At 38.9% G+C, this 12,654-nt stretch overlaps 1 protein-coding gene across 11 annotated transcripts in view; it reads left to right on the forward strand.

Annotated features, from left to right (window-relative positions):
• The window catches only part of LOC113024783 (teneurin-3), a 439,740-nt gene that overhangs the window by 142,483 nt on the left and 284,603 nt on the right, over nt 1–12,654 (forward strand). For all 11 annotated transcript variants that reach the window (XM_026172107.1, XM_026172108.1, XM_026172106.1 and 8 more), the window contains 3 exons: nt 1,682–1,793; nt 4,307–4,377; nt 7,993–8,280. In XM_026172107.1, the coding sequence (XP_026027892.1) occupies nt 1,682–1,793; nt 4,307–4,377; nt 7,993–8,280 (471 nt within the window). The remainder of the gene's footprint in view (nt 1–1,681; nt 1,794–4,306; nt 4,378–7,992; nt 8,281–12,654) is intronic.

The raw sequence follows: 12,654 nt of genomic DNA on the forward strand, positions 1-12,654 counted from the left end.
TTGTGTGTATCACCTCATTTTTTACTCCTGAGAAGTCAAAGGTATGTCAGGAGTGGCTTCGTGTGGTGATGATTTTGTCTTCCTTGAGTTTATCTTATCCATCTGCATGTTTCTTAAACATACCGCAATGTTTGATTTTGGATATTAAACATTCAAAATTATTATTTGATTTGACCGTACACTTTTCTGTCCCTCGTATGTGTGAATAATTTTGTTTATATTATAATATGATTGGATTTATTCAATAAAAAGAGAAGCTATTTTAATGTAGTTGTTATCAAGGACATTTTATTCTTTTTTTTAATTTAATTTTATAAGTTGATGCTTTCTAAGCGTTTTGAGACCAAAACTTCTTTCTGTTAGTTATTAATGGAACAGACACAACATAAAAATCACGTAGTCTGCAGTGACTTACCCTCCTCAGTAAATCCAGTAAATGCAACCTGGTTTCATTATTTGTTTTGTGTCTTTTTTCGATTAAAGAAGAAGCAAAATTATGGTGAAATGATTGGTGGAGAGCTTACTACTACTGTCAGTAATCCTGAAATTTTCTTTGAAGCTATTATGTTATAATAGTTTAACATAAACGTGTAACATAAAATAATATCAACAGTTCAGTTCAGTTTATGCCAAGAATCACTTAATAACTTAGGTTTAATTCTTAGGTTGCTTATTGTTTAAAGGTTTGCCTTGGTGTTTATTCCCTCAGTTTTTTCACAGCATTCCTGTCTCTGGGAATTCCCCTATACTTAGCTCAGTTCTGCTGGTGTTTATCTGCTAGTTTTTGCATCTCACTTCTTGTTTTATTTTGTTATCACTTGTGTATTGTGCTTAACCTATTTACCTATCTGGTTACCCTCTTTTAGTCAAGGTTGGTTTAGTTCTTTAGTTCTGTGTCATTTCTCATTAGCCCTTGCAGTGTGTATTTAAAGCCTAGGGACATGTAGGTAGAAAACAGCAGAAGTTCTCTGTGTAGGACATGAGGAGACGGAAGTAATTAGTAAAGCAAGTAAACTACAGCTTCACAGCTCATCTTCAAGCCATTGAGCATTCGTTTTCAGCACCTTAGTTGGCACTGTTTGTAACTTGTGCTGATAAAAATGAAAGTGTCTCATTGATGGTTATTGATTATATTATTGTATCCTTCCTCAATGAAATTATTTGTTGGAAGTCAAAATATTTGCTGTTGTAAATTAACCTCCTGGACCTGGTGTCCACATATGTGGACATCACATTTTGGGTTATTTAGACCAAATACTCAATTTAGCACTACAAAGGCCCGATATCCACTCACGAGGACATTATACTGCTACTGTTCTATTGAAATTTTAAATAAATATCCTCATATGTGGCTCTCATTTTTCTTAGAAACAAAAATTAGGTAAAAAAAAAACAAACCATCTGGTAATTCTTTATTTTTACATTCATCGGGTCCCAATCAGCCCAAATACCAAAGAGAACTTAAAAATGCATGTCGTGGAAGAGTTCAGGTCTTAGGAGGTTAAACTACCAACATTTTAAGCAAGTAAAACTGAAAAGTGTGTTGGGCCTGGCAGACATTTGCACCCTTCTCGTTCAGAGTTGATTTTGATGCTCTACTTTAACTGTACATAGCGATGGATTATGGCTTGAGCTGCATCTACATAAAGACTTTTTAATCTGTCTATTTTATGTTTATCAGGGGACAGTGAAGGCTGTGCTATTGGTTCCCAGGGACTCCGGGTCCCCACCCAGAAGTCCTATTCCTCCAGTGAAACACTGAAGGCTTTTGACCAGCACCAAGACCAGACCAGGTTAGAAAATAGATGACACGCATATTATCTTCTGTTTTGTTGAGCAATATCAGAACTGTGTCAAAAATGTCAAAAACACAAACTGCCGTGATTAGAATTTCTTTTCTGTATGTGAGTATCTCTATTTTTTCCTCTGTGTAATTCACCTTTGTAAACAGCTGGCTGAAAATCTACCGTATTAATTATACTCTATTGAATAAACCTACATATATGGGAATTTATAAGCAAAGTTTATCTCTACTTAAAAAGACTTAGGTTGACGTAGACCTTCCTCAGTCTTGGCCAGCTGCCGCTTTTCCCAACCTTATAAGCAGAACATTTGCATTATGACCGAAACTAGCACCACTGACAAGAACGGGCCATGAGGTCAGCCTTGACCATCGATGAATGGTCACAGAGGGAGTCAGGGCCTTTTTTGATATGATGCTCTTCTTCTTCCCTAGCCATTGTGTCTGTGGTGATGGTGTTCGCTCTGTGTTGGGTCATTTTGATGATATTTGTGTCCAGTGGATGATGAGACTATATTATTAAAAAAATTCCCCTCTCAACCCTCCCGTCTGTCCTTCAAGCTCAGGTCCTCTACCAGAGGCCTGGGAGCTTGAGGGCCCTCGCAGTATCTTAGCTGTTCGTGGGACTGTGCTCTCCTGAGATCTCGGATGTTGTTTACGGTGCACATCGACTTTAAATGTCCCCCATTACTCAAGGAAATCTCAGTCTAAGAAGGCTAGCCTGTCATTTTTCATATTCTTCTAGTGAAATTAATGTATTTGTCCACCAAGTTAACGTGACCAGTAAATTGTGGTTGTAGTTGTGAAACGTGTCTCACTGTCCACATGAACAGAATCAACTTTCTGGGATTTTCTTACCTCGATGACTCAGCATGCATAAAGACATTCAAATACAATGTTCTTAGTATAGACATTTATTTAATCATCTTACAGTAATCATTACTTAATGCTGTTTTGTATAATTCCAGTAAATATATGTAGGTTAATTTACTAGTAGGGGTGGGCGATATAAACTATATACGATAGAAACGATATAAATTTGGCCAACGATAGAGATTTTGACTATACCGCTCTATCGCGATAGCGCATGTTGATAATGTCATCAAGCTGCGCCTGTTTTGGTTGAAAGCATCGCAGCGGCTAAAACCATTATCATCTGTAAATTATGACGGGCAACAGTCACAGCAAAGAGATGAAGCACTTTTGAAACATGGGGAAAGCCAAAAACTGCGCTTCCTCCACTTCCGTAACATCGATTCATTAATGTTGAATTCTCTCGCAGCTGCTCTGTTCCCATGTTGTTGCAGTATATTAATAACTAACCTCGTATTGTGGATGAATAATCTCAGTTGTTCTCCTGACTGAAGGTTGGCCCGTGTACAGCATCCTGCTATGCGATTGCATTTGTCCCTGACCACCAGAATCCCTCACGTTAACTTTTATCGAGTGGAAGAAAAGTTGGCGTTCATCCTCCAGCTTCACTGTGCTAATGTTATGCTAACATAGCTGTGTCGCTAGCAATCACGTAGCACAACATTATATACCAGCTAGCCAAACTTCAGTAACCCTGCAAACGCCACTGCTGTTTAGTTTTCTGTCTTCATTTATGTTGGAAGTGATAGCAGAGCTGTACGTTTGAATTAGTTTCAAAAATCTCTCAGTCAGAACATGCTATATCATGTTTAGGTGGAAACTAGCGAGCTAACTTCCTGTTAACTTGTAACTTCGTTAAATTTAAATTCTGTTTTCATGGATGCCTGGATGTTAAACTTAATTGTTACACCTGGTAAAGCAGCAACGCTGATGATTTTATTAAAGATGAAAGACTTTAGACCGTTTTTAACTCTCAGTGTTCCTTTGACTTTGGGACCTGAAGCTGACGGAGTTTTGGACCCAGATTACTCCGTGAAGCTCCTCACTACGGCAGCCGTAATGCTCTGACAATCCATCAAGCAGTGCGGCTTACCAAAGTTGTACTAAAACATTTTTAACAGATTTCTGCAGCCAAAATTGGTTCGAGGTCAGTAAGCACAACCAGAATTCATACATGAGGCACACTCTCGATTTTTGAGAAAATCAAAGGATTTTGTATAATGTATTTTCCACACTATAAGTAGTGTGGAAAATACATTATACAGAAGAAAAGAATATATCAAGATATATATCGTTACCGCACGTGCTTCAAATTATATCACGATATGGATATGGATCACGATATGGATATGGATTTTAGGCCATATCGCCCAGCCCTATTTACTAGTATCAGTTTTTTCATCATAAGAATTTTTTTTTTCATCATAAGAATTTGCACTTTGTCTGTTTTTCACTTTGATACATTTAGTTACCTAACATTCATAAAAAAGCAGAGTGTAGTTTGTTTCCTGTATTTTTGATGATGGTATAATGATGATGTGGTAGTTGTATAGTTCCGAACATGGATCATCAAAAGTCTACAGCGTGTGTGCAGCACCTTCCTTTATCCTTTTTGCCCTTGGCTTTTGACAGGTTACTGTACGGAACAACCAAGGGACACAAGGACATGGTTCACCATGAAAAGGATGATTTTAACAGACAAGGTGAGAGTCTACAAAAGTGCACAGACAGCAATGCTATCCCCATCTATTTGTATGTGTGCACTAAGACCAACAAAACTACTGTAAAAAAGATATTTCCATCAGTTACTTTAGAAATATGAATTGTCTTTCTTTAAAAATATGATTACAATGTAGAGACATTAAAGTACATATAAATGAAATTTAAACAACCTAGAATTGTATGCATAAAATCTGCATAACCTAACATTAAAAGTATATATGACAGGAGTCCAGAAAGAGGATGGAAGCATATGATAATAAGTCTGAAGGCTATAATCGCCCAATGAAAGTGAAAAAGTGAGAAAAGAGAAAAATCACACAGTAAAATGAATAAAAATCAACAAAAGACTAAACCCATTTTTCTCCAAGTCCACTTACAACAGTATACGTTATTGAACATATAATAGAAAATTAGTCAGTTATCCTATCACCTGTATATTTGCAGCTATTTAAAGTGGAGAGGATGAATTCATGTCACATGAATTTGAACAGCACCACGGCTTCTCTCTTGCTGTGCTGTTAATCATAGAATGGTTTTATATCTGCTGATTGAAAATGAAGCACACACTTAGATTTTAAATATGTTTTTAAGGATTATCCTGTTATTTGAAAATGATTTGAGCTCAATTCCAGTTACTCCTCATTTCCAATTAAATGTAATTAAATCATATGAAATACAGATATCAAAGAAACAGCATTTGAAATAGAAAATTGAATTTTATTTATTTACTTTTACTTACTATTTAGCGTCTTCATTCTGTTGTATTGTATCTATTTTTAAATTATAGCAGATTTTTAAACAAGAGTACAGGAGGGAAAAAAACGCAGACTTTACTTAGACTACTTTATTCCCATGTTACAGTCATTATTGAGAAAAAGTAATGTATTACACGTTACTCATTACCTTTCTTAAAAGTAATGCAGTACCTCACTTAATTACTCATCATAGAAAGTAATTTCGACAATACGTACGTTACTTTGTTATTCTGTAAAATGCCCTGAAACACATCAGTTATAAATAAACCTGAGGCTACACACACACACCAACACAGATCCCTGTCTTACTGAGGAAATACATGCAACCTTTTTTATGTATGAGCACACACCTGACAAACCAAGATGACAACCAGCCCAAACAGACTTCAAGGCAACTGCAGTGATTCTAGCATAGAAACGTTATTGCTCGTCACTGCCTTTGTTACCTGTTAAAGCTCAGGCTCTGACAGGAAAGCTAGGATCATCAGACACTCAGCGTAAACATGATTCTGGGTTTCTCCAAAAGTTGATTCTGGACGTAGCGTTTTGTGGGAGAAACGTTTCGTCACTTTCGCCATGAGTACCATCTGTGAATGGCCATTGATCAGTGGGTATTGATCAGTGGTTGCTGATCAATGGTCATGAGAATTTGCATAATTAAGACTAAGGAACTGAGCTCCCAGCCCATTGTTCCTTCAGTGGGCTGGTTTCAGTCATCATGCAAATGTCCTGTTTATAAGATTGAAGCCTGCAGTCAGCTGAGACTGAAGATGACGAAACGTTTCTCCCACTGAAAATATCCAGATGAACAGAACCAGCTTTTGGAGATGTTCTTACCTGGATGATTGAGCGTGCATCAAGATGATTCTGGGTTATTGGCTGCCCTGAATACATTCTCGTTGTTTTATTTTATATCAGGCTCCTGTCCTTCTTTTTAGACCACTCCACCTCCCGCACACATACTTAGCTTGTTATTTAGAAACCTTCCAAATTTGACTACAGTGAGTTGGGAAAGTGTCGGTACAAACGGTAAATGTTTTTTAATGCTATTCACTGTTTAAAAAGCTGTTGAGCTGTTAAAATCAATAATGTTTACTATTATCATATAATTATTTATTATTATTTTTCACTTACTGCTTTTACTGTAATAACACTAATAATGAGTAAAGGTTGTCATTTAATTAGCAGTAAAATTGATCTTTAACTCTCTAATTTACATCTGAACAAACTGTGTACAAAACTAAAGCACAGCTTCATATTGATTATATTAAACATGTACATGTCACTGTGAGCTGCACCACCATACATGAGACTTAAAGCACTTATATTCTCAACGTCTAACTGGATTTGAGGCACCTTTTGTCTGGTTTGTCTTCTGAGTTATTCATTCAGTCTCATAAGAATTGCTTTGTCAAAGATTCCTCACAGACTTGTTTGACTATTTTTCCATAGCTGTCTTCCACCTGCTGTATATACACTGTATTGCCAAAATTAATCACTCGTCTGCCTTCACACATATATGAACTTGAGTGAGATCCCGTTCTTAATCCATAGGGTTTAATGTGATGTCAGCCCACCCTTTGCAGCTATAATAGCTTCAGATCAAGGGTTTCCACAAGGTTTAGGAGTGAGTTTGGGGGAATTTTTGACCATTTGCAACATCTGACAATGATGTTGGCCGAGAGCCCCTGGATCTCAGTCTATATTTCCAGTTTATCCCGAAGGTGTTTGTCAGGTTGAGGTCAGGACTCTGTCCTTGTGCATTGGTGCACAGTGCTGTAGGAAGAGGAAGGGGCCACCCCCAAACTGTTCCCACATAGCTGGGAGCTTGAAATTGTATCTTGTTATGCTGAATATTAAGATTTGCTTTAGTTGAACTAAGGGGCCAAGCCCAGCTCTGAAAAACAACTCCACACCATATCCCCTCACCAACAAATATAACACTGGACAGCGAAGTAACATTCTCCTGGCAGTCGCCAAACTCAGATGCCATCATATTGCCATACAAAGAAACACGATTTGTCACCCCGGAGATCAGATCCCCACTGCTCTCGAGTCTACTGGAAGTCTGCTTTAGATCACTTCATCCAATGCTTTGCGTTGTCCTTGGTGATATGAGGCTTGACTGCAGCTGCTTGGTCATAAACTCAAATTTGATGAAGTTTTCTATTCAATTCAGTTTTATTTATACAGCACCAAATCACAACAAGTCGCCTCAAGGCGCTTTATATTGTAAGGTAGACCCTACAATAACACATACAGAGAAAACCCAACAATCATATGACCCCCTATGAGCAAGCACTTTGGCGACAGTGGGAAGGAAAAACTCCCTTTTAACAGGAAGAAACCTCCAACAGAACCAGGCTCAGGGAGGGGCGGGGCCATCTGCTGTGATTGGTTGGGGAGAGAGAAGGAAGACAGGATGAAGACATGCTGTGGAAGAGAGACAGAGATTAATAAAGAGACACTGTTCCTGAATTAATCTGAAGGCCACATCAGGTTTGGAGGTCTGTAGCAACTGACTCTGCAGAAAGTTGGTGACCTCTGCATACCCAGCACCCCGGTCTGCGATTTAACATGGCCTACCACTTTGTGGCTGAGTTACTGTTCTTCTCAATCGTTTGTAGAAGCAGTCTGCATGCCTAGGTGCTTAAATTTATACACCTGTGGCCATGGAAGTGATTGGAACACCTGAATTCAATGATTTGGATGGGTGAGTGTACACTGGCAATATAGTGTATATTTTATGCCATAGTCACACCATCTCTGTGTATTAGATCTATAGTCATTTGCGATGATCTAATGATTTCTAAATGATTTGAACACGGCCATCTGTTTCAGGTCAACACTTCAGTCTTCGTCAGCTGGGGATCTGTGAGCCACCGTCTCGTCGCGGCCTGCCTTTCTGCCCTGAAATGCCTCCACCCCACCGTGGTTTCTCAGTTGGTACAGCTCAGGAGCTAGACACTGATAGTCAGGCAGTCATGTCCCCAGAGCATGCTATGCATCTGTGGGGCCGCGGAGGTCTGGGTAAATCATCCGGGAGGAGTTCCTGCCTGTCGAGCCGCTCCAACTCAGTGCTGACTCTAACTGACACTGAGCACGAGAACAAATCGGACAGCGACAATGGTAGGAGATCAACTGTTCGCTCCATTTTTGATATCATGTCCTGCTTTGTGCTCAAGTAACAGTTCTTATTCATCTCTGTCACACTTAGAAACAACAAGTCACAACAGTTAGCTCGGTCTTTCTGATTCAACTGTTGTGTAGCTGATGGGTTAGACATCCTCGTGGGCCAACTTGAAAGTAACGTTATACTGTTAAAATGCTACAAGAAATCCAGTTGCACTTTTACTTTTTAAAATCTCTTTTGGGGCCTTTTGCCTTTTATTGGATGCTGCCGTAATGGAGAGTCGACAGGAAAGCAGGGAGAGATTGCAGGGGAAGGCGTGTAGCAAGGGGCCTCAGGTCAGACTCAAACCTGGGCTGCTGAATGTCATGCAGCACATGTTTGCCTTCTTCAGTCTCAGTAGAGACGAGCACAGATGGTTCTAGCACCAGCTGCTACACTATTTAGACAGAAATGTATATAAACGTATAGAACTTTATTTCACAGTTTGGTCAATGATAGTCATTTATCTGTTCATGTAATGCAATAGTAGACCTCTTTCAGTAATTACAAAAAGCAATCTAAAACTATCAGCTATTGTTAGTAAAGGATCATAAGTTGTAAATAAAAGCATTGATAACAATTTCCAAACATGTTACTTTACCTAATTCTGATATTTGGGGTTTATGTAAAAATCTATTAATTGCAACCATTAAGTTCTTTAAGACAAAACAGCACAAACATGGATTTGAGAAACTTAGTTCTCTGACATTTAAAGTGATATCCAAGATTATTGTGCACACTCCCAGGAAGTGTCCCGCATGGTGGTCGAGCGGGGGGCAAAACCAAAAAGCCCTGCCAGTTAAATGTACATATATCTGGCAAGTCAAGGCTGCCTGGTGAGAATCTATTCAATTTTCAAAGGCAACTGTTGCTTCTGAGACATGCTGCAAACTGATTTTTATAATTATCTCAGTTTAAGTATTTGATATGTTTTAATTACTATTTTAAAGAAATAGTTCGCACTGTTGCCTTACAGGTGCTGAGTTTGAATCTAAGAGGTGGCTGGGGCCTTGTTGTGTACTCTCCAGGTACTCTGACTTCCCATCACATTCCAACACATCCATGGCTTTAAGTTAATTGGAGAGTTTAAAGTGGCCATAGGTGTGACTGTGAGCATGAGCAGCTGTCTGTTTGTGTTAGTCCTGCAGTGGTTCAGTGACCTGTACAGGATGTACTCTGCCTTTCACCCTGTGACAGGATACGCTCAGCCAAAGCCAAGGCACTGAAACAGATAAGCCGAACAAGATGAAGGGATGGACTTTCATCACGTCATTTCACCCAAAGAAAATAAACTGATTTGGTTGAGTGAATAAATTGTTGAAACATTAACATAATTCTAGTGTAGAACAACAGACATGAAGTCTGAACCTAAAGGATTTGCAATCACAAAACATGTTACGCTTAATTCTGTCCCTCTTTAGAAGGTTCGTATAGGAGGAAAGTTAGTGTCACTGCGGTTTAATACATCCATTGATACTGTTGCAGGTTACTGTGTGTGTGTGTGTGTGTGTGTGTGTGTGTGTGTGTGTGTGTGTGTGTGTGTGTGTGTGTGTGTGTGTGTGTGTGTGTGTGTGTGTGGACAGTAAGGCTTCTGGCTCTGTTGCAACCTTTGTTGTAGTAAGATGGAAAAAAAAACAAAGATGTGAGAAAAACAGAAAATGATGAGAGGCGAGATTTCAGAGTTCAAAACAGGAGCACAGAAAGTGGAGAATAAAGACACAAAAGGGAAAGTGAGAAGCCTGTCTGCATTGTCGGTAATATTACCCAAGAAAATATTAGAGCAGAGCTGTCTGGCTGGCAAAGGACACACTTGCAAACATGCACACGCACATTGGCAGATATAAACACTTATTGTGTCCGGACCCACGAGGGCCCAGCTACTTGATACTTGGTGATCTGAGCTGCAGGGACAGAAAAAGGAAGATTTTCATCCTGAACATACTTACAGGTGCTGTTCTCACATACACAGACATACTGAACTTATACAATTCATGTTTATTTTGAATAAGTAGAAAAAATGTTGCATTAAAAACAATCACAGAAGCACCGCAGCTGCTAAAAAAAAAAAAAAAGACACTACCCTACTGCAAATGGAATTTTTTTGTATCATGGATGGGCATAAAATATATAAGCTGACCTCTCCAGACCACTTTCTATAAGACTGCTCTCTGCAGATGTATGTGTGTGTTTAACTGAAAGGGATGAAAGGAAAGAAATGTGGAAATATGGAGGAAAAAGAAAGGAGTGTGGGCAGATGGAGGAGGAGGAATGTATCATCTTTGCTAACCAGATTACTTTACTATGTATGAACAAAACACTTAATCCATTTGGCATCTCTAAGCTGCTTAACACTGTAACCTAAACTGTTATAGAGACACTCACAGACAGCTGCAGCACCCATCAAAGCTTTAAGGGCAACACAAACTCATAAACACAGTAAGATATAAAGAATACTTTATAAACTGCTCAAAACATTACTTCAGAGTAGCCGATGTTTTTCAGAAGGCAATAATAATTATTTTGCACAAATGACTCATTATTGAGGCTGTACACAACATGGGACTCATGTCCCTGTTCATGTCAGTCGTGTTGAAAAGGAAACATAATAAAGGTGCCGTTTTCAAACCGTTGTGTCCTTACAGTCGCTCATACAGCAACCTGCCCAACTTTCACCAGTTATCTGTGTTCACTCCTTCCCTTTATTCAACATCTCAGCCTGCCGCACAGCTTCTGATTTCAACACTTTCCTTTTACCATCGCTGTGTATTAGAGATGGACCGATCCGATATTACGTATCGGTATCGGTCCGATACTGACGTAAATTACTGGATCGGATATCGGAGAGAAATAAGAAATGTAATCCGATCCATTAAATATCAAAAAAGCACCTCACAAAACTTGCAACACGACGTAACTCGGCTCATAACCGTAGCACGTGGGAGCAGTGTGGTCACGTGATAGAGCGGCTGTGTGTGTTTGGAGCCTCGCTGCCAAGCTCCGAGGAAGTTTTCCCAGAGAGAAGCAAGTGTGTAAGTTCATCTCTGAATGTTTGTAAAGCATTCCCACATTAAGCTTAACAACCGATATATGGAGCGACTCCCTCTCTCTCTCTCCTGCTGCTACTCCAGTCATGAAACTGATCAATGATCAGCTGATCGTCTCTCTTCTTTGTTTTTGGCCCACTTTGCACCAGAAAGAGGAAACCAGCGGCTGAACAACAGCAGCACGTTTAAGCTTGATAATCTGTTGTTAGGATTTATTTAATATTACTTTCTACTCGAGGATCTTTTTCTACAGCGGACGGCTGTAACTGTGCAGGGGCGGATCTAGCAAAGTTTAGCCAGGGGGGCCGATAGGGCATTAACAGGGAAAAGGGGGCACAAAGACATACTTTTCTTTCTTATTCTCATTTAAAATGTCGAGCTTTTAATAAATAATTATCTGAATCTGACACCCAAAGTTTTAATCTGATGTAAAATATATGGAAGTCCATCACTGTATATAGTAACTGTTAAGTCTAATATACCCTAGTAAGCTATAGTACATTTTCCTTTGGGAAGGTACCATCTGTGCAGTCTGCAGTTCTGTTGAAGAAAGATGTTGAATCTATTTAATTATTCTTGAAAAAATAATTGATTTCTGTGCATTTTTTTCCCCCTGCATCAAATTAAGGTTGATTACGTCGATTAAGCATCATGAGGTGGAGCGTGAGGGGTGGTTCCCTATTTTTTATTTATTTATTTTTGTTGTTGCTGGGAGTTGGAACCCTATTAGTTAGGTTGCTTAATATTTACGCTAAGTACTCTTTAAAATACCAGAATAGGGAGGATGGTGTAGGTTTAAGTTTATTAGATTGATCAGTATTGCTGAACTATGAAATATTTTTTTTGTATACAGGTATAACAGAATAGCTTTAGTGTAGTTGTTGTTTTAAACTTGAGTATGAACTTATACAAAATGCAGCAAGATATTTAAAAAACAGTTTTGTTGATTAAAAAACACTATATCGGATTCATATCGGTATCGGCAGATATCCAAATTTATGATATCAGTATCGGTATCGGACATAAAAAAGTGGTATCGTGCCATCTCTAGTATGTATAGAACCTTTTTTCATCCTGCCTCGATTATTGCAATTCCTTATTCCTCTGCCTAAGCAAACTGTCCCTGGATCGCCTGCAAACGGTCCAGAATGCTGCTGCAAGGCTTCTAACCAGGTCCATAAATGGTCTCGTCTGACAGAGATTTCTTACAAAAGCTCCTCATAAAATTTAGGGTTTTATTTAAATATTTGCTGACCACTTTCGGAGCCCTCTACAGTCAGCTGCCTC

This window comes from Astatotilapia calliptera, chromosome 6, assembly GCF_900246225.1.
Source record: "Astatotilapia calliptera chromosome 6, fAstCal1.2, whole genome shotgun sequence".
In the NCBI taxonomy this organism is placed as follows: Eukaryota; Metazoa; Chordata; class Actinopteri; order Cichliformes; family Cichlidae; genus Astatotilapia; species Astatotilapia calliptera.